The sequence below is a fragment of the Opisthocomus hoazin genome, chromosome 2, assembly GCF_030867145.1.
Source record: "Opisthocomus hoazin isolate bOpiHoa1 chromosome 2, bOpiHoa1.hap1, whole genome shotgun sequence".
Taxonomy (NCBI): Eukaryota; Metazoa; Chordata; class Aves; order Opisthocomiformes; family Opisthocomidae; genus Opisthocomus; species Opisthocomus hoazin.
The window spans coordinates 17483006-17506609 of record NC_134415.1 but is presented as its reverse complement, the minus strand read 5'-3'; the positions used below and the strand labels follow the sequence as shown (position 1 = coordinate 17506609).

At 61.1% G+C, this 23604-nt stretch overlaps 2 protein-coding genes across 4 annotated transcripts in view; both read right to left on the bottom strand.

The window, feature by feature from the left end:
• Positions 1 to 1037: 1037 nt before the first annotated feature.
• CAPN11 (calpain 11) lies at positions 1038 to 14207 on the bottom strand. 2 transcript variants are annotated; one of them, XM_075412770.1, is made up of 22 exons: positions 14121 to 14207; positions 11273 to 11555; positions 10652 to 10721; positions 9063 to 9181; positions 8786 to 8919; positions 8445 to 8613; positions 7770 to 7853; positions 7598 to 7683; positions 7312 to 7386; positions 6748 to 6908; positions 6499 to 6668; positions 6275 to 6286; positions 5778 to 5989; positions 5615 to 5654; positions 5283 to 5348; positions 4991 to 5048; positions 4828 to 4892; positions 3524 to 3592; positions 3314 to 3392; positions 2735 to 2851; positions 2601 to 2659; positions 1038 to 2366 (listed from the first exon to the last, which is right to left on the bottom strand). In XM_075412770.1, exons 2-22 carry the CDS (start codon positions 11516 to 11518, stop codon positions 2340 to 2342), a joined length of 2118 nt encoding a protein of 705 aa, XP_075268885.1. In that variant the 5' UTR covers positions 11519 to 11555; positions 14121 to 14207; the 3' UTR covers positions 1038 to 2339. The 2 variants fall into 2 exon arrangements, with proteins under 2 accessions (XP_075268885.1, XP_075268886.1); XM_075412771.1 differs by lacking the exon at positions 14121 to 14207 and adding an exon at positions 13152 to 13240.
• A 2652-nt stretch (positions 14208 to 16859) lies between these two features.
• TMEM63B (transmembrane protein 63B) overlaps positions 16860 to 23604 on the bottom strand; it is a 48824-nt gene continuing 42079 nt past the window's right edge. For both annotated transcript variants that reach the window (XM_075412768.1, XM_075412769.1), the window contains 8 exons: positions 23167 to 23253; positions 21735 to 21800; positions 21432 to 21594; positions 21189 to 21294; positions 20863 to 21030; positions 20581 to 20696; positions 20270 to 20350; positions 16860 to 19279 (listed from right to left, as the gene is read on the bottom strand). In XM_075412768.1, the coding sequence (XP_075268883.1) occupies positions 19115 to 19279; positions 20270 to 20350; positions 20581 to 20696; positions 20863 to 21030; positions 21189 to 21294; positions 21432 to 21594; positions 21735 to 21800; positions 23167 to 23253 (952 nt within the window). In that variant the 3' untranslated portion in view covers positions 16860 to 19114. The remainder of the gene's footprint in view (positions 19280 to 20269; positions 20351 to 20580; positions 20697 to 20862; positions 21031 to 21188; positions 21295 to 21431; positions 21595 to 21734; positions 21801 to 23166; positions 23254 to 23604) is intronic.

Here is a 23604-nt window from a genome sequence, read left to right as displayed (position 1 = left end):
CGTTTATCGGGGACTTTGTGGTTGCACAGGGGAGCCCACGCTGCCAAGCGCTGAGGTACCCCCGCACCCCAGGTAGCCAGGAGCCAAGTGCAAGTAGCCCATCTCTGTGCAGCCCTGGAGAAGAGGGCAGCTTGGGGCGATGCTCTGTGCTGCTGGAGCTGCCCTCACTCCTCAGCTCCATGTCCCCCACCCAGGGTCACATACCCTGTGTGGTCCCTTCCTGGGGTCCAGAGCTGCAGGCTGCCCTCCCCTCCCACCTGCTCCACGGTTAACCCCGACCTAGCCAAGCAGACCCTCCTTCCCCTCCCCAACCGCCCCCAGACACCTCTAAGAGCAGACCCCAGCTCTGCCACCAGCAGAGGAGACCTTGGCAAGGGGCTGTCCGGGGCAGCAAACCCTGACCAACATTAATCCACCCAAGCGCAAAGTCCGCTGGGCCAAACCCAGCCTTGCCGGCTGCCCTCAGCTGCTGCCGGGCCGCTGGTGAGGCAGGGGGACGGCGACTTGAAGCTGCTGCAGCTACTTGCATGGCAAAAGCACCCAGCGCTGCCCCGGGGAGGCCTTTGGGACACCAGCTAGGGCCGAGCGGGAGGACGGCTGCACCCACATCCCTGGGGCACGGGCTGGGGTGAAGCTGCCCCGGCTCCCCATCCCAGCCTGGCACTAACACGCTCCTCCCGCCGACACCAGGGAGCAAGCACTGGCTTTTCCTCCACTTGAGAAACCCCTGGGATAACCAAACAGCCCTGCTAACAGCATGCTGCTTGCTCTCGCTTTGAAGAGCAGCGCTCCCTTACACTTCTTACACGGTGCTGCCCCTGCCCGTCGGCATTCAGACCCCCCTGTAAAGGAAAACGCGAGTTTTATAAAATCCTAGCAGGGATGGAGCCCTCCATCCCCACGGTAAGACCTGTCCCTGGTGGATGCAGCTCCTGCACCCGTGCCCTGGGCTGAGCAAGCAGCATGCCCTGGGCTTGGCTCTGCATCTCACCCCCCCAGCCCAGGCTGTGGGCACAAGTCACCTCCCGGGCCACAGGTCCAACAGATCTCGGTTTATTCCCGGAGCACGCAGCGAGCGGGGGGGGGAAGCGGAGCTGCCAGGCGGGCAGCAGTGGTTATTGCTGCAGGCGCGTCCTCCAGCGACGACAGGGGACTGGGGAAAGCTAACTGCTTGCCTGCCTGCCTGCCTGCCTCTATGGGGCAAAGGACGGGCCATCGCCCACCGCCAAACTGGAGCCTCCCCGTTACCCTAGAAGAAGGTGAGGGGAGCGAAGGAGCATGGAGAAGTGTGAATATGTTGGCACTGGAGCCCATCCGCCCCAGGCGAAATAGCCCAGGGGAAGAGGAGTGTGTAACAGCAGCGGAGGGTGAGGGAAAGGGGGTGAAAAACCCAACTGTGCGCAGGAGAACACCCCCGCAAACCAGCCCCACGTCCTCTCAGGGGGAAGGCATGGCCCCTCAGGTGCCAGGCACCCCCCATCCCTGCTGGAGGCCAGGAGCAGGGGCAGCGACTGCCTCAGGAGCTCCCGGGGCTGGGAGGGGAGGCCAAGCTGCTGCGACGGGGGTGGCATTGCCAGCCCCACGTGGAAGAGAGGAGCATCTGCTCCGCTGTAGGGTGGCACGTGCTCATGCAGTGAGGGAACCCCCAGACATTCAGTGCTTGGCCCAGCGGTGGGGCAAAGGCATGCCCCCATGGAGGTGGAGGGAGGTGTAGAAGGCCACGCAGGAAGAGCCCATGGGCTCCACGCTTTGGTCGTGCTTAGTGGCGATGAATGCAGTGCAAGGGCTTCAAGAAGAAGAGTATGGCCCTTCCTCCTCCCAGAAGGCCATGCCGGCTCCCCGGGAACCCGCTGCCTCTGGCTGAGCGAGGCAGCACTGCTGAGGCTCCAAGGCGGGCGCAGAGACAGGCAGTGCGCGCCGCTGGGGATGGGACAGTACCAGAGCGAGCGATGCGAGTCCCCCCTCTCTTCCCCCTGCAGCACCTGCCTCTCCCTGCTCCTCAGCCGGCCCCCAGCCTGCTCCTTCACTTCAGCCAAGCTCGGTGCGGGGACGCACAGGTACCCCATGCTGCTTGCCCTCCTCCTGTCCTGGGGTGGGCAGAGAGGAGGGGGGAGCGGAAAGAAGCCCAGCCCGGAAGAGGAGAAGGGCATCCCCTGCCCGCCTTGATCCCTGGTCCACCGGAGAGGGTGGTGTGAGGCTTGCCGGGAGGCAGGGCTGGTGGCTCAGCGCGGGATGGAGCAAGGGGGAAGAGTATCCTGTGTCCACAGATCCAAGGGGAGGCACTTGGAGGGGGCCTGGCCCGCCGGGGTGTCCCAGCCGCAGCGGATCTGTCGTGGCTCCTAGCCGCACATCGTCAGCAGCAGCCACTGGGAAGGAGAGGGAGAAGGGGTGAGCAGGGGCTGGGGCATTTTTGACGTGCCCTCATGTGTCAACTCTGACAGCCCTCTGAGAAACACAGAGCCTGCAACAATCCTGTTTTCTCATCTTGATCTTTTATGGCTTCTTCCCCTACCCAAGCGGCTGGAGGGCTTTCTACCACCCACCCCAGCTGCCTTGTCCCCTTGTCTCCCACCCCACCTCCCACTGGGCTGAGCTCTCACCTCGGAGAGGTTCATCACAGCAGTGCCAGTGCCTTCAGGGTCCATGCCGTGGAAGAACCCTGCAGGGGCACAAAAGCAAGGTGAGCAACGCATCCCTCTGTCCCTGCCCTCCCTGCCCCAGAGCCACCACTCACTGAACATGGCCTCCAGCTTCACGAGGCAGCAGACAAAGTTGTCAAAGTCCACGCCCATGTCGGCGTCTGCATAGCGGGCCACCACCACCTGATGCAGCTTGTTGTTCAGCTTGAAACCTGCAAGGCAGAGAGCAGTCAGCAACCCAGGGAGGCAGGAGAGGAGGGTGGAACTATCAAAGTCCATGCCCCCACCCGAAGGAGCCACCAACCCACCCAAGGAAGGGCACCATGTGGAGCCTCAGCAGGAAGAGGGGATGCTCTCCCTGGAGCCATGACTAGCTAGCTCACTGATCCACCCCAGGCCTCTGCTTTGCCAGGATGGGGCCGTGCAGGTCAGAGGAGGACAGAGTCTGAGACCACCTTGCATGCACCCCTAACCCCCGGGCTCCAGTGCTCAGCATGGCTGGGATGGAGAGAGCCCAGCACGGACATGGGCCACATCTCGCTACCACAACAGGTTGGCTCCAAGCACACGACACAGGCTGGTTTCGCTCTTCTTCAGTTACCCGAGGCAGGGCTCCGACAGCAGGAGCCCCCTCCCCAGCCCCCAAGCCCAGCCCCATCCTTTTCCAGACCTACCTGCTGACTCTAGAGCCATGCGCATCTCATAGGAGCTCATGGTGCCTGACTTATCCAGGTCGTGCTGGCGGAAGATCGTCTGCAAAAACATCACGGAGGACGTGAAGGGCAGGCTCTCCTGGGGCCTCCAGCCTGGCTGTCCCCTCGCCCTGGTGCCACAGGAGGGGTGCTACCTCCGTGCAGTACACCATGCCCCCCGCTCCTCCTCACCAGCCAGCTCCGGATCTTGTTCCACAGGATCTGGAACTCCACCAACCCGAGGCGGGCGCTGCCGTCTTTCTGGGGAGCAGAGGGTCAAGGAGAAAGTAGCTAGCAAAGCGGGTGGTGACATAAAGGCAAAGCCACCAGATCCCAGCCACTTTCGGTAAGAAAGGCCTGGCCACACTTGGCATCCCTGATTTTTTCCCTCCAACTTCCCCTCTCTGTCCCGCAGCATCAGTGAGATCAGAGCCTGCAACCCCACGGGGAAAGTGTAATGCTTGCAGCAGCTGCCGTGCTGGTCCCTGGGAGCAGCTGTGCTGCCACCGTAAGAAGCTATCCTGGTTTCGGCTGGGATAGAGTTAATTGTCCTCCCTGTAGCTGCTTTGGAGTTTAGTATGAGAAGAATGTTGATAACCCTGGTGGTTTTAGTTGTTGCTATGCAATCAAGGGCTTTTTCCAGTTTCTCCTCTTCAGCTAAGGAGCAGGTGTGCAGGAGCTGGGAGGGAGCATCACCAGACAGACAGACAACCTGGCCAGTGGAAATATTCCATACCATAGACATCATGCTCAGTTTATAATAGGGAGCTGGCTGGGGGGCGGCAGGAATCTTTCTTTTCCTGTTTCCATGAGTTCGAATCCTCTCTTGTCTGAGAGTTCGAACTTTTCCGGGAGTTTGGTTTTTACCAGAAGTTTCGCAAAATTCGCGATTTTCCAGGTTCCGTGATCACCGGTAGGGAACGGGCCGCAAATCAGTCATCAGACGGTGAAAAAATCGTATTGCATATTCATTATTATAATTATTAGTAGTATTAGTAGTAGCAGTATTTCGTTTGTTGTCTTACTGAACTGTCTTATCTCAACCCACGAGTTTTACCTTTTGTCCATCTCTCCTCCCCATCGCACTGGGGGGAAAGGCGAGGGGCGAGCGAGTGGCTGTCTAGTGCTTAGTTGCCTAAACTACAACAGCAGCACACTGCTGTGGTGTTCTCGGAGCAAAACCAGGCTGGCCTGCAGCAGAAAGGGATGCTGCAGGCCCAGGCTGGAGCAGGGCTCAGAGCTGCTCATCTGCCCCTCAACCGCACACCCTAGGGCAAGCAGGAACACAGGCTGCGGCTCCTGTTGCTTTACACTTCTCCCTTTCCAAAAAGCCTGCTGCTAAAGCCCAGGGGTGTAGGGCAGGTGGCCCTGAAGCCAGAAGGACCTCTTCCTTCCTTCCCCTGGCTGACCAGCCTCAGCACGGCCAGAGAGCCAAGCCCCAGCTCCTGCGGAGAAGTCAAGCTGCCAGCAGGCTGCCTACAGCACCCAGAGGATACATCCATCAGGTTGACCATGTTGCGGCAGGAGTCCAGGCTGAACCCATCCGTCTTCAGATCTTTGTCTGAGAAGGAAGGAGGAGGTTGAGCATGTGCATCAAAACCCGACCTGCTGAGCAGGCCTGGGCCACGGGGAGCAAGGAGCAGGAAGGGCAGCGCTTACGTCTAGCGATGACTCTGTTCAGAATAGTCCGGAGCTCGAAGACGCTGATTTCCATGTCCTGCAGCAGGGGCAGAGTTAGCACCACCCCTTGCCTGCTCTCCACCCCACTCGTGGCCATTTCCCTCCTCCTGCCTAAACTTCTCTGCCTTAGTCACAAACCACGTGCGGCTCAGCACGGCGGAGACGGAGGATGGGACTGAGCGTAGGGTGGGATGGAGCTCTCACGGCCAGGGGTCCCGTCCTGTCCCCTCCCCAGGTCAGTCCCCCCCGAGCTCGGTGCAGCCATACCCACCTCCCCTGCCAGCTGCTGGAACATGTTCTTGAAGCCATCCTCTATGTCATCCTCGGTTATCTCCTCCTGAGGCGACACAGGCCAGAAAGAGAGGTTAGTGGCCAAACCCAGGCACCGCCCTGCCTCCCAGGCTCAGCAAACCCAAACGGGAAGGGAAGCTCTTCTTTCTTCTTCTCATCTTCGAGCCTTCCCACATCCCCACCACCTCAACCCTGCCAGCCCCGCTCCAGCCACAGCGACATCCCAAACCCACGTACCACCTCCTGCCCCCCAGCTCCCCCTCCACAGCCCCAGAGCCTCAGCACCAACCGAACCAAAGCAGCGGCTCCTACCTCATCTGCCAGATCTGCCGAGATCTCCTCGTCCAGCTCCCTGCGGGTAGAAAGGAGGAAAGCAAAGCGATGAGCAGGGTCCTCAGCCAGCAGGCTGCCTGCAGTGGGGAAATGTCCCACCGCTCAAAGACACAGGGCAACCCTTGGCCAGGCAGGGACTCACGCCGTGTCCGACTGCTTCTCGGTGAAGACGCGCAGGATGAAGTCGGCCTCCTTGTGCGGCTCGAAGGTGGAGGGCACAACGATGTACTCGCCGGGGGGCAGCCGGATCTGGTTGCTCACCTCCCGCAGGTTGATGAAGGTTTCGGACCGTGCCCGTGACTGGTTTCGCAGGAAGAAGTCCTTCTTCAAGTGCACGTTCTGGCTGCCCTGGGCCTGGGGGACGCAAAGGCACTTGTGGACCACAGCCCCGCAACGGGGGGATGGGGGGACCCGCAGGGAGTGGCAGGACCAAAGGCAGCGCCATCGGGCAGGATTTCCCCGTGCTGTCCAGTGGGAGCCATCCCTCCTGCATGGAGGTGCCCAGCACCAGCACCCATTAGCACCCCAGCCACTGCCAGTGTGGTGGGAGCTCCCACACCACGGGGTGCGTTAACCCACTCCTTCCCACTCATGCGCTCCCCTCCAAGAGGGGGTAGGCTCCGGCAGCTCCAGACGTACCTCCTCAGGAACCTGCAGGGAGGAGAGAAAAAGGAAAAAAAATCAGAATCCCTGTACCTGCCCCCATCCCCTACAGCTGTGGGGAGCACGGGAGGGGGGACGTCCCACAGACTGGCCAAAGCAGGTGGGAGAGGTTTCCTTGGGGACCGGGATGCCAGGTCCAGGCAGGACTGGCAGGGCTGAGCCGGTCCCAGGGAAGCAGGATCGGGGCGGGCAGGGGTTACCTCGTAGACAGCGAAGCCGATGGTGTGCATGTCGCCCCCGACCCGCCGCTCCCGCCGCCGGTGCTTCTGCATCAGAGCCACCAGGAAGCTGCAGGCCACCTCATCGTCCCCTGGGTCATCATCCTCTTCCAGCAGCTTGATCTTAAACTGGGGGTTGATCCAGAACGTGGCTGGGAGGAAGAGGACACGTGGATGAGACTCCCGGCTCCCGCGCGCTGCCCAGAGCGGAGGTGTGGAGGGGAGAGGTACCTGGGTGATTCCTGCAACCCCCGGCAGTGCTCCCCCGGCGCCACGTGCCCTCGAACACCTGCGTGTGCCACCGGCTGAGCTCGTCCTTGGTGAGGGCATCGGGGGTCAGGTTGCAGATCTCCAGCCTGGAGAACTCCCTCATGAAGTCTCGGAAAGACATCCTGCGGGAAGCAGGCAGGGACTGGGGCCAGGGCACCACTGAGGGGAGCACAAGCAGCTCCGGCCCCAGCCAACGTTTCAGGAGAATTAAGTGACAGCAAGATCTTTCACCCTGAGCAGCTGTAACTCATGTAAAGCCTGCTGCTGGGTTTGGGGAAGAAGAGATGTTTACCCTTCCTAGATGTTTACTTTGCATTTAGTTGGGCTGAATTTCCTTCAAGGGAGGAAAATTATTAACTAGATTAGATGAGAAAATGCTAGCAGGCTCTCCGGTGGTGGAAAAGCAGCTCATAAAGGCAGGTCATGTGTTTCAGGAGCAGCAGGACTGCAGAATCTCCCCCCAGCTCCTCTGCTCCTTCCCAAGCTGGCTGCTGAAGAAGAGCAGCACTTCGCTCTGGCACTCACCAGAACTCTCCATCCTCCATCTTCAGCTGCAGCTCCTCCCTGTCGCTGGGGTCAATGTTGTCCCACTCGGAGGAGCTGGAGTAGCAGGAGAGAGACAATTAGACGAGGACTACTCGATGTGAATCGAGAACGCTTCAGAGCTGGCTCCCAACTGTCCCCCTCTCCGATGCGAATGGCACCGCACGCTGCGCACTTCCCCCTCGCAGTGCCCTGCACTCGACTGCTGTGCGGGCGGTGCCTGCTGCCCTGCCAGCAGTGGGACTGAAGTCCCATCTGTCCACCTCACCCATCGCTCCAGGCTCCGGTCCACTCCACCTGACCCCAGGGGTTCCTGACGCGGATGAGCTGCTCCTGCTGACCCCGGTAGTTCACCTGCCGGTCACCAGACACAGGAGGTTGAGCCCATGCCACTGGCCAGGCTATTTTATTGCTATTAAAGTCTCACGTAGCCAACTCACATCTCGGAAGGCTGTGACAGAATAGGCGTGGCCCTTCACCAGCTTCTTGAAGGTCACCGCTTCCATGTCAAAGGCACTTGTGATCTGAGGAGAATGTGCAAAGCTCAAGTGAACATGATTAAATTCATCTAGTCCTATCCCTACGCCTTCCCTCCACTGCATGGAGAACTGCCCTTGCTTTGCACTGCTCCAGCCAAGAGAAGCAGTGGGCAGCAGTTCCCTATGCTCAAAGGCTGCTGGCTGAGGACAATTCAAAGACAGTTTCTCAGCTGGAGGACACTGAAGGTCCATCAGGGAACCACCTGAACTTTGGAAAGCAAGAAAAAAAATTTAATGAGAGGGAGCAGATGGCAGACTCCGCTCCAGGTAATTCGCAGATGCTGATGCAAGACATGGCCAGAGCTATAGGGAGACCCTTGTTTAACAGCCTGCGCTTGAGACGGATGTTCCCGCTCCGTCAGAAGGAGCCCGTTCCCAGCAGCTGGGCTGCAGCGCTACACGCTGCGCCACGGGGCTGACACGCTGGCTCTGGAAAGGGTGCTCTGCTAAGAGGGGGAAGAAGCGACCTCCTGCCCAGCGTACCAGCGAGGGGACGGCTGCCACGATCTGGGGCTGTGAGGCCTTGCTTTGGCCATGGCTGGGGCAGAGCCTGGCTCACGCCGGCGCATCACTTACGTCGATGGAGCAGCCCAGCAGGGAGCCCCTCTCCAGCGCCTTGCGGATGATGTGGCCCATGTTGCGCGGCGGCCGCTTGAGGTCATACATCTCTGCCACGCCACCAGTGAAGTCCTCGAAGCCCTCGGTGGTGCTGCCCCCCGAGAGCGCCTCATAGCAGCCGTTCAGCCTGAGCGCCGGCCGGCGAGAGGGACTCGTGAGGTGACAAGGACACAGCACATCGCTGCTCCCCAGGAGCCCAGCATAACCAGGCCCAGGGAGAGAGGAGACCCCCTCCCCTCCATCCCTTGCAGCGAGGTGCCCCGTCCCCCACCCGCCCACCCGCCTCGGGGGGTACCCACTTGGCATAGGCCTTCTCCAGCAGAGCACTCCAGAACTCGGTGCACTCTGCTGAGTGGACGAACAGGAGCTCCCCATCCTTGGTGGGCAGCTGGTCATCCACCACCACGTCCACCCACTCGCCGAACTGCCAGATCTGGGGGGTCGGGGGAGAAGTGGGGTGAGCTCAGAGCGTTGCGCACCTTGCCCATCCCTACCCCAGAGGGACGCCCTCAGCTCACCACCCTCCTTCCTGCCCACAGCCCACCAACCACAGAGGGCCAGGAGCTCCCAGCCCACCTGGAAGTGGAAGATGCCGGCATAGTCCTCCTGGAAGCTCTGCCCGTGGGGCACCACGCGGTGCAGGAGCTCCTCATTGAGTGTGAGGGAGCCGATGGCAGCCAGCAGCCAGCAGTCGCCTGGGGAAGGAGAGGAAGCCGGCGTGAGCCCCCGCTGCCTCCCCAGCTGGGGGGGTGGGCAATGCATGTGTAGGAGCCCGTGGCGTGCTCTCCTATATTTGGGCCCCTTCAGCTCAAAAAGCACGTGGAGAAACCAGAGATGGTCCAGCAGACAGATGGAGCTCAGGGAGCCAGGCTCACTCAGCCTGCCTCGGAGAGCAGTGTTAGCTCAAGGCAGCAGGGAACGATCCTCTCAGACCCGGAGCCTGCGTCCGGACCACCAGGCACACTCAGCACCAACCCCCCATCCTTCAGCTGCTTATCTAGACCCACCTGGGACTCATTCATATGACAGCCCTCCACAACTCAGTGAGTTCTGTGGCGCAATTGCACTTTGCATTTAAAAAAATATAGTTCTACCAAGTGAGAGTTTTAATGCCGCTGCCCCGGCTTCTCAAATTGCAAGCAACACCACCGCACTTTTCCTTCCAAGTGCTCTTAACCACAAGTGCTGCTCCAGGCCACACCGCCTTGAAATCCTTTGCCTCGGTTCCCCTTTCTCTTTTGCCTTTGAAGCCTGTCACACCTTAGCCCTGAGCCCGGATAACCTGTACCAGGCTGTGGTTCGACAAAACGGCACTCGCGATTTTTAATGACTAATTGAACATCACCACAGTGCTTTGGGCTGTTACATGCTCCAGTTACCACCTCCATTTTTTTTCTAATTACTGGATGCATTAAACGTGGTCAGTCCTGCAAGCAGCATGCTACGTATGCTAAGGTACAGGACACTCTCAGTCGAGCGCCCAACTCGACCCAGATCAGGACAATGCTCTGGGTGGCACCTAGGCCTGATTCTGATGATCACAAAATCCCAGCTGCCAGCCCTGCCAACCTACCCAGCCCGTTAACGCTGCTGTCCTTGTCTCAGTGCCTCTGCCTTGGGAGACACCCCTTGAGAAATGCCAAATCACCACTTGTTCTCTGTAGCTCTGCTTTCAGTTCCCTTCTGCCACGCTGTGTTGCCTCACAAGCACTTTGTCATGGCCAGCGCATCCTCACCTCTGTCTGTTACTGTCATCCACCTGCCATCCCTCACCATTTACCAAAGCAGGGAGCTCTTCGGAGCAGCTCCTGGCATTGCTGTTGGCCTATATTAGGCACAAATCCACCCAAAATCTCCCTTGGTGTGAGCGTGGTTGGGCTGTGCACGCATCAACCCATTTTCGTGGAGCGTTAACCTAGAGCCACCAGGAGGTACCGGCTGTCTCCCACCTTCCAGTTTCCACTGGACTAAATGGGAAGGCAGCCTTCAGTACAGAGATGACTGCACAGAGGCTGGCATGAAAATGCACAGCACGGGCCTGGGCAAAGGTGCTGTGAAACTGGTCGCCTCTCAGCTGTACACAAATATGTCTTCTCCAGCCATGCCAACCCTCCCCAGCTTCTACTCTCTGGACCAAGGTCCTGGGACACAGCCCCAGCACTCACCCAGTGCCCCCTGGCAGATATCCGTCCGGGTTGCACCGCCAACGATGAACTGAGGGTCATCCACTAATTCCTGCAGGAGAAGAGAATCAGGTGCTGGTGCTGAATCTCAGCAGGGCCTGGGCTTCTGCGGGGCTGGCATCCGCTGCCGCTCTGACTCAGAAGGAAGGGTACAGGTCCCTAAGAGAAGCACCCCACCTGCCCCCTGCCAGGGAACCTGCTTGACTACAAGCCCAAGGCCACCACAGTAAGGCTACACAAGATCTTCTGCTGTAGCTACGGGAGGACACAGCGAGACAGACTAACAGCAATCGCCCTGGGATCCCCAGGGAATATCCACCCCTGCCACCACACCTAGAAGCAACGACGTAGCCCACCCACTTTAAAGCCCGAGGTCTGCTGCCCAGAGGAAGCAGGGCCTGCTACACACGACGCTTTTCTGAGCGGACGCTCACGGGCGTTGCTCTAAGCCCCTGGGAAAGGAGGCTGTGAAGCACTCGAGGGACGTTGAGCACCGAGAGGAGCGGGCCAGGGCCAGGCTGCAGCTTGGCAAGCCACACCAGTGCAGACATCGCAGGGCAGGGACGCCAGCCCAGCCTGAGGAGAAGCCAGCCCGGCACTTACCGAAGGACGCTTCCACTCCACCCCCCGCGTCTTGCTGGAGTGTGGCCCCAGCTCCTTGAATCCGAGGGCAGAGGGGCCGGCCGGGAACTGGGGGTCCCTAAAGAGGGTGCCGCTCTCGATGCACTCCTGTTTGAGGGCCTCATAGTCCTGGTTGAAGTACTTGATGGCGTTGTCGTGTCGACCGACTCCCTCGGCTCTCAGGCGGTCCCTCTGCAGACGGGCGGCCATTCCACCAAAGGGCATCATGGCCGGGCACCGGCAGTGCTCCCTTCAGCTCCGCTCCCTGCAACGAAACTGGCATGGCCGGGCTGCGGCAGGGCCTGGTGCCTGTGCACCCCCCCCCAAAGGAACGCCAGCCACCTTGATCTGCAGAGGAACCCCAGTTCCCCCCCAGCCCCTCACACACCGCACCCCCAGATCCCATCACAGAATGTTAGGGGTTGGAAGGGACCTCTGTGGGTCATCTAGTCCAACCCTCCTGCCGAAGCAGGGTCACCTACAGCAGGCTGCACAGGACCTTGTCCAGGCGGGTCTTGAATATCTCCAGAGAAGGAGACTCCACAACCTCCCTGGGCAGCCTGGTCCAGTGCTCCGTCACCCTCAGAGGGAAGAAGTTCTTCCTCATGTTCAGACAGAACTTCCTAAGCTTCATTTTGTGCCTGTTGCCCCTTGTCCTGTTGCTGGGCACCACTGAAAAGAGTTTGGCCCCATCCTCCTGACACCCACCCTTCAGATATTTACAAGCATTTAGAAGGTCCCTCTCAGCCTTCTCTTCAGGCTGAACAAGCCCAGCTCCCTCAGCCTCTCCTCATAGGACAGATGTTCCAGTCCCCTCATCATCCTCGTAGCCCTCCGCTGGACTCTCTCCAGTAGCTCCTCATCTTTCTTGAACTGGGGAGCCCAGAACTGGACACAGTACTCCAGATGGGGCCTCACTAGGGCAGTGTAGAGGGGAAGGAGAACCTCCCTCGACCTGCTGGTCACACTCCTCCTAATGCACCCCAGGATCCCATTGGCTTTCTTGGCAGCCAGGGCACACTGCTGGCTCATGGTTAACCTGTCGTCCACCAGGACACCCAGGTCCCTCTCCGCAGAGCTGCTCTCCAGCAGGTCCACCCCAGCCTGCACTGGTGCCTGGGGTTGTTCCTCCCCGGCTGTCCCATCCCCGCGCCCCCTGAGCCCCGGTGGCTGCCCCTCGGGGCGGGGGGGAAGGGGTCCGGCCCCTCAGAGCCGCTCCCGGGGCCGGCAGGGAGGCGCAGGCCCAGGCGGAAGGGTTCAGGCCTTCCTCCTCCTTCCTCCTCCTCCCCGCCCCGGGTGCCTGAGCACTGAGTCAGCGGGGCCGAGCAGGGAGGAGCCCCCGGCGCGGCGAGGGAGGGAGAGAAGGAGGGGAGGGCCCGGCCCGCCACAGGCCGAGGCCCGGGGCTGGGTGACTCAGGGAGCGGCGCGGGCTGCCGGGAGCCGCCGGGGAGGGGACGGGGCAGCGGGACCGCGGCAGGGCAGAGCCCCCCCCCAGCCCCGCCGGCAGCCAGCGCCCTGTCCCGGGGCAGCGGGCGCAGGCCGGCTCTCCCCGTCCCGAGGCGCTGCGACGGCCACGGGAAGGGCGGGCGACAGCGAGCAGCGTTGGGCGCAGCCCCGGCTGCTAAGCCCAGGGGCTGCCCCGACCAGCAGCTCCTCGGGAGGAAACTGCGCCTGCCCCGGGATGCTCCGCGCCCGCCGCCCTTCGCCAAGGCAGCGCCAGGCCTTCGCCCCTCCACGACGGCCCCAGCAGCTCTGCCCTTTTCGCCGCCCCCCCCCCCCCCCGAAGCTTGCCGAGGGCCGGGGAACTCCCGCTGCCCGCAGCCCCTGCCAGGCTCCCCGCGCCCTCTCCCACCCTGCCTACCGGCACCGGCCATGGCCGCGGACACGACACGGGCACCGAGCGAGTTATTCTTAGCTCCGCGGCTCAGAATGCTCAGGAGGGCTGAGCTCGGTGGCAGGCGGGGGTCACGCAGGCGCAGGGGGAGGAAAAACGCTTCAGGCCCGAGGAGGGGACGGGAACCGCGCAGGGCCCTGAGCGGTGGGGTCAGCTGCTGACACCCCCCCCAGTCTGATGCTGATGGACACTGCAGGTCCTCCTCCTCCGAGGAAAGGGTGTGCAGGGACAAGCCAAGCCCTCAGGGCTGTTTTCCACACCAGGCAATGTCCAACCAGAACATGACGCTTTCCAGTATCGGGGGGCACCTCCGATCCCTCCCAGGTGGGAGCAGAAAGCCACGCTGGTCCCCACAGGGTCCCCGATACATCGCGCACCTTGGCACTGAAAACCCCCTGGACAGCATCACTGCAGAAGTCCAGCCAAAAATTCTCCGCAGACCTCGGGGCTGGCCAGCGTTCCTCGGAGATGGAAGGAAGGGGGAGCTCCCTTCCTGAAAACCATCCCGGCCGAGCTCGGACGCCGCACCCTCAGCTCGGGGCGAGCCGCCGCGGGCGCCCGCGGGGTCCCACCCTGCGCAAGCCCTCCGAGGGACAGAGATCCTCGTTCCCCGCCAGCTCCCCTTTGTGTTCCCGCGTCCCCTCGACCAGACGCGGCCTCGGCTCGGGGGCTCGGGGTCGGCATCCCATCCCCGGCTCGCTGCCGTACCCAGTTTACTCGGCGCCCTGATTTTGGGAAGCCTCCGGGTCTTTGCGGCCGCCTTATCTAAGGCAAAAATCCCCCAAGGATAAAAAAGGGATGGGGCGGGACAGGAGAGTCTGGAGCAGCTCAGAGCCCGGGGGAAGAAGCCGGGAGACCCCCCCCCCCCCCGGTGCTAAGCCCATGCCGGGGGGCGGATGAGGATGAGGATGAGGATGGGGAGGGGGATGGACTCACGGAAGCTCCCGTCGCCGCCGCCCTGCCCGCTTCGGCCCGGCCCGGCTGGGCCCGGCCCCGCGGAAGGTGGGGTTTCGGCGGGCAGGATGTGCGAGCAGAGCCAGGGGGGCGGTGGGAGGAGGAATTAAAGGCGCAGCGACCTCGAGCAGCAGCCGGGGAGGGGCTGGCAGGGGCTGCTGGTGCGGTCCTGGCTGCTGCCAGCCTCTCCCAGCTCCTGGGGATGGAGGGGCAGCGCCGGGCTGGGCGCGCTCCTTCCAGCTTTGCTCCGAGCAAAGGGCTCGATGCAAATGGAAACCGGGGCTGGAAGAGGAAGAGGAAGCAGCTTTCCTCTGGGAAAGGGTTCTGGAGCGACATGGAACTGCCGCACACTGCTGGCACCCCAGCCCCGGCATGAAGCTCTGCGCCGCACCTCGGCCCAGGGCTGTTGGTCTTCTGGTGCCAGGGCTGAGCGCGGTGGTCCCGAGGGGTGTCATGGCCCACAGGGTCCCTTCTCCTTCCCTCGTGCTTGGTGCCTGCACCACCTCACTCCAGGAGCTGGAATCCCTGCAAGCCCAGGCAGTCACGGCCAGCGACCCCGATGCCAGCTTCCCCGGCATCTGTGCAATCCCTGTGCATGGCCGGCACCCACCCCACCAGCTGCCCCTTGCTGGAGCTGGTCCCCCTGCCCTCGGGCTTCCTGCAGCGGGGCTGCCCGTGGCTGCCCGTGCGTGCCCTCCGTGACTCACGGTGCGGCTATGCCGGGTGGTGCCGTTACCGGCAGGCATGGCCACGGCGAGGCTCGGCACGGCTTAGCCCAGCATGGCTTGACATGGCTTTATCTGGCATGGCATGGCCCAGCGTGGACCAGCACAGCATGGCTTGGCTTGGCATGACCAGCCCACCCCAGCACCAGGAAGAACCTCTGCGCTGCCATCCTTCTGGTACTGGGGCTGAGCATGGTGATCCCAATGGTTGTCACCAACCGTGGAGCTCCTCGTTGCAGGACCTGGCATCCAGCAGCTCGCCCAGGCTCCACAGAGTGCCTGCCTTCTAACCCACTTCCCCTCCCCCCAGGGCAGCAAATCCCTCCCAAGCAAGGAGCAGGCTGATCGTGTGGGCAGGAGCTGTGTCCCTTGCCTGTGGGAAGGGCAACCAGGGCATTCAGAACCAGCCGTAGCACGGTCCTGCCACCGCAGCCACAGGGGACTGCTCCGGCCCTGGCCAGGACCCGGCGGAGCTGCCCTGTCCCCATCCCCACCCGGGAGAGCCCGCCCCAGCCAGCTTGTTCTGCCCACCGCGGCACGGAGGAGGCTGCGGGGTGTCCTGCTCTGGGTGCTGCAGCGGCCGCTCGCATCGTACCCTCAGCCAGAAGGCGGCTGCGCCCGCCGCTGCCCGCAGGCTGGACGCGCAGGGGTGTCCCCCGTCCCCGCTGGGGTCACCTCCAGCTCTGCTCCGAGCTGCGGGCAGCAGCGTGCGTTCAGGCAAGGAGCAAGCAGACCTGCGACAGCAGGGCTTGTCCCCGAACGGCTCTGCCAGCTTCTTCTCTGCTCCTGACCACCCTGCCCACCCAGAACCACCTGTGACAGTGCCCGTCCTTCTCATGACCCCCTTCTCCTCCTGTTCATCTCTTGCCTCATTACCCCTCGGTGGCCTTTAAAGCCGCTTTCACAGCTGATTCTCCTGGGGTACGAGATGGCTCCGTGTCTAATCCTGTCACGCAGGCTGTCCCGTGTCCTGCCCCTTGTGCTTGGGAGCAGTTTCTGTCAAAAACCTGCACAAGTACCTGCGCAATTTCCTTGTTCCCTTCTCTCCAGCTTCCCTTCGCAGCGATGCGGGCAGGGACTTGGCAGCAGGCACCGTTCTTCTTTCAGTCTTTGGTTCTCTGTGTGCCCAGGCGCCGTCGCCTCTTCCCGGTCCTTTGGCTGCGGGCTGCCCCAGGGGATGGAGAGCTTTTTGTCCCCTGCTCACGCTGCGCTGTTGGCACGTGAAGCCGCAGAGCCCGAGCGCAGCGAGGTGGAGCAGAGCTGGGAGCCTGGGGTCACTCCAGGGCCTGCCCCACACCTCGCCTCTCCGTTGCGCCATCCTCCAAGCAACGGCCACCGTACACACTTCGGCGAGCGTGCCTGGCTACAGACCAGGGCAGCAGCTGCCTAGGAACCACCCCTGCTCCAGAGAGCAGCAGGGAGCAGCCCCGGTGTCTGGGGACCTGCGCTTAGGGGATGGCTGAGCTACGGCCGGCATCGCGCGGCCAAAAGGCGCTCCCAGCCAAGCTGCGCTCCAGGGGTCTGGCACCCCTCACCCCTTCCCAACGCCTTTAGCTGTCCACCCAGACCAGGCTGGGAGACAGGTTCCTGGGTGGAGACAGCAGGAGCGGCCACGTACGTTGCTATGAGAACCGTAAGGCTGTGCTGACATCTGCCACTGAGGCTACTGGGAACGCTCCCCTCCCCACCATGCCCAACGCATCCCAGCCGCAGCGCTCGCAGCTCCTGGTCCACCAGCTTTTGGCAGCAAAGCTGCTCCTGCCTCTGCAAGCCGGGAGAGCGCCTGCTTGTGCTTGGAGAGCCCGTGAGCCAGAGCTGGGTTCCCAGCAGCAGGGCAGGGCTTGTGCTCGCACGGGGGGAGCATGCAACCCCCCACTCCTCCTTTTGCACCACGCATGCTCCCGCATCCCTGCTGCAGCTGGGGTTCTCTCCTCCCAGGTCCCAGCCCCCAACCTGCTCCACAAAGAAAAGACTGCAAGAACAATAGCTCCTTTTTTTCCTTTTTTCTTTTGTACACAAATATATACAGGGTATTATACACATCTCTACACAGACAGTGCCACTCAGAACACACAGCTCTCGACGGGCAGAGCCCCGACAGCCGCAGAGGCAGTCTGGGCCACGGCTGTACCTACGGAGACTGGAGCATCCCAGCCCGCCTGCTGGACCAGGGCAAGGGTGGAAAGTGGGTGCAATGACAGGGAAGCAGGGTCAACACCCTCCCCAGCCCAGCCCAGGAGCTCTGGGCTCAGACGCTCAGTCCATTTCTAGCCCATCCCTGGAGGGGACGAGTGACACCCCTCGTGCCCCTCTGCACCCACGTGTGCTCCAGCCCCGGCCCCGAGAGCTGGGGTGGCCATGAGCCCTCCCCATGCATCAAAGACCCCCATCTGTTCCCCTCTGTCCCCCCCTTCCTCCAGGCCTGGGATTCCTATAGGGAGGGGTACAGGAAAGTCAGCCATGTCCTCCCCAGAGCAACCCTCCCACCTGCTCCCTGTCCCTGGCTCCCCTCCTCTGATGGGGGGCGAGGGAGGAAAAAGCCATGGGATGTGACCACCCTTCCCCGGAGCCGAGCTGGGCAGGGCTGACGCTGCTGGAGCCTGCTAAAGTGCTTGGAGCTCCAGGGCCAGCACGGGTGACCGAAAGGGTAAATGACTGTTCCCTTCCCCCCAGCCCCGGCAGATGCCAGGCAAAGGGGGGGTGGTAGTGTCTGCAACGAGCACCAAACAGGACGGCGGCAGGGGGGTGAGGGAAATAAATATAGCTCAATAGCAGGGAGATTTATTATTTTCCTTTACATTTTACACAAGGGGAGGGGGGAAGCAATTGAGGGCAACTGATCCTGATCAGAAACTTCCTCACAAAGAGCCTTCAAACAGGGTCAGACCTCCCTGCAGATGCCAGGGACCCCAGTCCACCTCTCCCATCCATGCTGTCCCCTCCCTGCCTCTGGACCACAGCCATCACCAAGGAGGGGGCGAGGGCAGAGGTAGGGGAGGAACAGCCCCTCTCTGAGGCTGGGTGATGCCGGGGGAGCCTACACCCACTCAGGGCAGGTGAAGAAAGCCAGCACAGCCCCACAAGGCTTTTGTGCTCCTGAAGATGGTGGGCTTGCTCGGAGAGGGCTCCCAGGGGCTGCTCTCCCAGGACTCCCTCCCTCTTTGATGGCCTCAGCTAGGGGAAGACCCTGCGGCAGCCCAGGGGAGGCAGCCCAAAGGGCTCCATCACAGCCCGACAGCGCTGAGCCCGCAAGGTACCAAGGGCCTGCAGCGTAGGACCCTCTCTCCCCTCTCCATAGCACCCAGGAGACCCCCAGCACATCCCCCCCACCACCAGGCCTGACCCTGCTGTGCAGGAAAGGGGGATCATGATACCAAGCAGAGGTCAGGCTGATTTTTTGTTTGAAAGGGGCGTAAAATGTGCAAAGAAAATGCCACTTAAAATGATGCTGCTGCAACCCCCTGCCTCTGCCCCTGGGGGAGGAGGGGACAGGACCTCAGGGAGAGGCTGCCGGTGAGAAACGCCCTCGGCACCCCTCACCCTGCGAGGGGCTGCCCAGCTCATGCCAGCCCCGTGCCCCTTCCCCAGGATGATGCCACCCCTGGCCACCAGACCAGGCTGTCACCTTCCCATGCAGTGGGGGGCTCTGTCACCACCCTGCCGTGCCTGGCCCAGCTCCTGGCATGTCACACCAAGGGGATGCTGCGAGGGGTTGAGAACGGGCACAGATGGGGAGAAGGTGCAACAAAAGCCACCCCCCTCCCTAGGTGGGGCTCCCATTACACTGACTAAAGCTGTCCGTTTATCACCTTCCTGTAAATCTAATAAATTATTAGTGTTTCTCACCAGGAGGACGGGGGACAGAAGGGGCCTGCTGAGAAGACCCCCATGGCGTCCCTTGTGTCCCTCCCCACAAAGCACCTGGCCTTCCTCCACCCTGCAGGTCCAGAGCAGCACCGAGGGGGTCACAGTCCCCCTCCTCCCCAGCCCCCGGGGTTTGGGGGTCCGGGGGTGCGTGAAACAAGGTAGCTAGCACAGAGCATGCGCGCCGAGCTGCCGGGCCGGCGCAGAGGTGGCGGGGCAGGGGAACGGAGAGCTTGCGGCAGGACCCCTGCCCTCACTGAAGGCAGCGGCCCCGGGGGTGGGTGGGCGAGGGCAGCGGCCAGCACCCGCGGGTGCCTCTCCCTCGGTCTCCATGTGCACAGCCTGCCCCGCTCCCGGGCCTCCTTCCCCTCCCGCCCTCCGAGGTCGCTACTGGTGGATCTCGTTCTCTATCAGGCTGTCCTCACACGACTGGAAATCCGTGTCGTTCATGCCATCCGCGTTGATGAGCTCCTCGTCCTGCGACCCCTGCTCCTCCGACTCCGTCGCGTCGCCCTCCGGCGAGGAGTCCTGCAGCACTTGGGCGATGTACTTCTGCCGGGGCCAGGCACGGGGAGAGAGCAGAAACACATGTGAGCCCGGGGGGCTGCTCGTGGCAGCAGAGCACAACATGCGAAGGAAGGGTCCAGACTCCACGGGGGGTACCAAGAGAGGGGCTAAAAGTGGGGCTAGCTTGGCTCTGCAACAGTAGATGTGCCAAACCCCAGCATCCTAGGACAGGCAGCACACCCAGGGAGCCAGGGCTGGGAGAGCATGGGGCTTCTCAGCACTTCGGAGCTCAGGTGGACTGGAAGACAGTGCTCCCTTTTTTGCTGGTGGATGTGTGTTCCTGAGGCTGTGCCACCCTCCTAAGGGGAAATCTCCTTTTGGAGAGATGCCGCTGTCCTTAGGTACATGGAGACTGGGAAGAAGCCCGGATTACCCAAGCCCTGCTCTCCTAAGGAAGCAGGAGGATGTGCGTGTACTGCCTGAACAGCTCGGCACAGAACCCAACTAAAAAAATCTCATGGTGGAAGGAAGTGGCTGGAACAGAGCCAGCGAGCCAAGGAGAAGTTCAGAAAACTGAATCTGGGATCCCAAAGAGCTGGGCTGGTGAGAGTCTCCAAAGCACTTTCATAGCCTTTAAGTCAATGCCCATGGAGACCTCTCTGTTGGCACCAGGACCAGCCCAGTGGGCGACAGCCTTTGCTGATGGGCAAGTGCTCAAAGATGCAGGAGGAGAAGGGAGACTGACCCCGCTGGATTCACTGTCCTGGCTGAGGGAGAGGCAGAAAGCAGATGCACAGAGTCTGAGGAGCAGTGGGAAAGGGGTGCGCACGTCTGTGTGTGGGTTACACTTCATCACCCAGCTTGGCTGGGGGGAGCTGTGCCCAACATTTGCCTCCCACCCTTGCTGGGAATCTCCGGGTGCTGCCTCAGAGAGGTGAGGAGCAAGGTACTCGGACAGGGAGTTACCTCCCCCTTCCCAAACCGGAGTAAGAAGCGTGCCAGGGCCAGGGCACAGAGGTGAGGATGGGGACTCACAGCGGATTTCGGAGCTGACAGGCTGCTGGCAGGTCTCCCGTTCTGCCTGTTTTCTATGGTGTCCACCTCTGTGTGGTCAATCTGTGCAAGAAAGGAGAAATTGAGACGGCTGGGATGACATCTTCTGTCCCACCACAGGAGTAGCATACAGGGAGGAGAAATGGCCTCAGGAACCGTGCCCCGCCGTGAAACAGGGCTGAGCAGCTCTGCCAGGGAGTAGCCTGGGCCTCCCCCAGAGCCCCCACTGCTTTGCTGCTGAGCTGTGCTCCCAAGGGGAAGGGTCCCATCTCCCACCCAGCACTCTGCCTCACCTTGTAGTTGTGAGCGCTGAGGTATTTGAAGTGCCCGAAGCAGACGTGACACAGGCAGATCACAATGGTGATCACGAGGACCACGAACGTGAACATTGAAGTGGGGGCCAGGAACCCTGGGGGGGAAAAAAAAAAAAAAAAAAAAAAAAATTCAAAAATCGAAGCGGCGGTGTCAGAGGAACCCTGACCATGCCCTGTGGCTGGGGGCTGCCAGGACCACAGCCCAGCCAAGCAACCGGCTCTGCAGAAGGCCAGAGGCTGGCATCCCAGCCCGGCGCTCACCTGTGCGCATGGTGGAGAAGAAGAGAAGCCAGAAGAGGCAGAGGATGGGGGCTGCCACCACCTGGTTCACCGCCCCTGAATGGATCTTCTTGTCCAGCTTGGCAGGCAGGTAAGCATAATAGAGGTTGTATCGGTCCACCAGGTGCTTCAGCAGCATGTACATGAGCCCTGGGAGAGAGAGGAGGGATGCCAGCAGAGACGGGAATCAGCGTCTTTCCCAGCAGCTCTAACTGACAGGGAGTATCTCCCCCACGCTACCCTTCTTGCCTCCCCTCCTCAAGCTCTCCCCAGCCTCCGACACGGGGAGGCAGAGGGGTACCACTCACCGAAGGGGACGATGATGGGGCAGGTGATGCTGTATGTCATGACCACAGTGAAGACGCACATCATCCAGGCGTAAGCAGCGCCGAACTGGAACTCGTAGGCCTGGTGCTGCAGGAGAAGAGAGACTTGTCAGCACGACGCCAGGAGCTGAGCGTGTGTGCAACACACAGCATCGGGCGAGTCCCATCTCAGCACCCCGTCCCTGGGTGGAGGCCAGAACCCACCCCATCAGCCCCGCTACATACTCGTTTGACGTTCCTCCGCTCGGCGGCCGAGCGGGCCAGGCAGAGGCGTATCATGTACATGAGCAAACCCGGGATGCGCAGCAGGTCCATGGCGTTCCCGATGAAGGCAGAGGCGATGACATAGTTGACAAAGAAGGCCCCGTTGTCCGGCAGGAACACACACCTGGGGAGAAGCGGTGAGAACAGGCTGCAGGAGGTGCTTCCCCCCTTGCAGCACAGCAGCCAGGAGCCCACAAAACCTTTGGATGCCAAAAAGAACCTCCCCGCGTTGCAAAAAGGGGCCTTCCGGCCAATTCCACTTACTCAAATCGCACGGCGGCTTCGGCGAGGAATTTTTTGTCAAACAACCAGCGGAAAAACACATCCAAGCTGTGGGGGAAGGAGGCAAGAAGAAAAGAGGAACAGTCAGAAGCAGCAACAGACAGATATGCACACCCAAAGCTCTGACCATAGACTGTTTTATTCCCTTTTGGGAGGCGTCACCAGCAATTACGTACCTCAGACACTGGGAAAACCAGTGCAGCCCCTAAAAAGGGATGTAAAGCTTCCCACCCTCGTGTGTGTTCTCCCTTTGCCCTGATCTTATCAGTAAAGTATTTTCCTCTCCTCTCTGTTTGGGCACAACATCCATGCAAGGAACAGGTGACTGACTCTACAGAAAAAACTGGTTAGGTGCAAGGTACTCTCCAGCTCAGAGATTAAAAAAAAACAACCCTTAGGAGAGACAAATCAAATCACATTTTCCTCGGTTCTGGTTTTTTGATATGAAGCCGTCCAATCCCCTGGCACCCTGGGTGCTGGCGGAGCACAGAGCTCCAGAAGTGACAGCAGGGGGACCAAGTCCTCAGAAGGCAGCATGGTCTGTTTAACAGTTTCTGGTCAAAATGCAAACCTTTGGAGAGCATCCACCTGCCTAAGTCGTACGGTTATACGCAACAAGGTGTTTCTAATCTGGCTGTGAAACATCGCTGTAGTCACTCATCCTTCTGCCTCTATCAGAGGGCTCATCTTCTCGCAGGAGCTGCCCCACTTCACCACTGAGGGGCTATGCACCGAATCCTGAGTTTCGGGGGGTGCAGATCCCCCGCCCTCCCATGTGTAAGTAACTCCTGACCACACTGGGGACGCCCCAGCCCACTCTCACCCCCAGTTTTTCCTTCCTTATGCCGTTTCCCTACTCGACCACTGTTCAGTGCCGGCAGCCCATGCTGATGGCTGGCAGCTGATGTACCACTGCTTGCCACAGGGCATTTCTACAGACCCCGCAGGAAGATTTGGGGCTCACGTCCCAACAGATGAGCACTGCATCAGCCTATGCATAACTATCCCACCCAGCCAAGCAGTGCAACCTACTCAGTTCTGGCTCAAATGGGGAATCCACTAGTTTTGTGCAAAATTCAGAGTGTGCACAGTGGTGGGGAGTGTCTCCACCAGCAGACCTCGAGCAGACTTTTCACTTGCGTCCATCAACCGTGCCAATTTCTGCTGCGTCATCTGTAACACCACGGCACACATCAACGTGTCCGCAGATTGATTCCATAAGCTCCTAGAGACCCAGCCAGGTACGGTCTGGCCTGGCCCCCCAACCAGAACTAAATGCCACCTTCCCAAGGTGATGGTGGCCAGGGCACTTGTGCAGTGGGGAAGAGATGTAGTGTAGAACAGCCAGAGGTGCATCTCCACCCTCCCCACGCTCCAGGTCTCTGCACTTGCTTAGCCTTCCCACCACCGTTACCTGCTCAGGCCCAGCGATGGCAGCAGCAAGACCATGAAGATGAGGAAGGTGTAACACTTGTGCATGGTCGTCCTGTTCTCTCCAGACCTGAGGGCAGAGGGGAGGCTGTCAACCTTTTGCTGTCGCCTCACCAGCCCCAGGAGCAGTGCCCCCACCACTCTCTCATCAGAAAGCGCTTCCCAGTGTCTAATCTGAATTCCACCTTGTCCACTACTGGTATGTGAATATGTCCCCTTTCCCTCCAGTGTGTCTGGGGTATGTTCGTGAGTTCCAGCTCCTGCCCGCTTGTCTCACAGGCCCTCCCAGCCCTCCTACCTCTAGGGGACTCTCTGCAATCATCTCTCTTGACCTGCAATCCTCAGAGCCGGTGACACTGCCACCACTCTTCGCAACACACAGCGGAAAATGAAGCCTACATCACACGTCCTGTGGGGAACG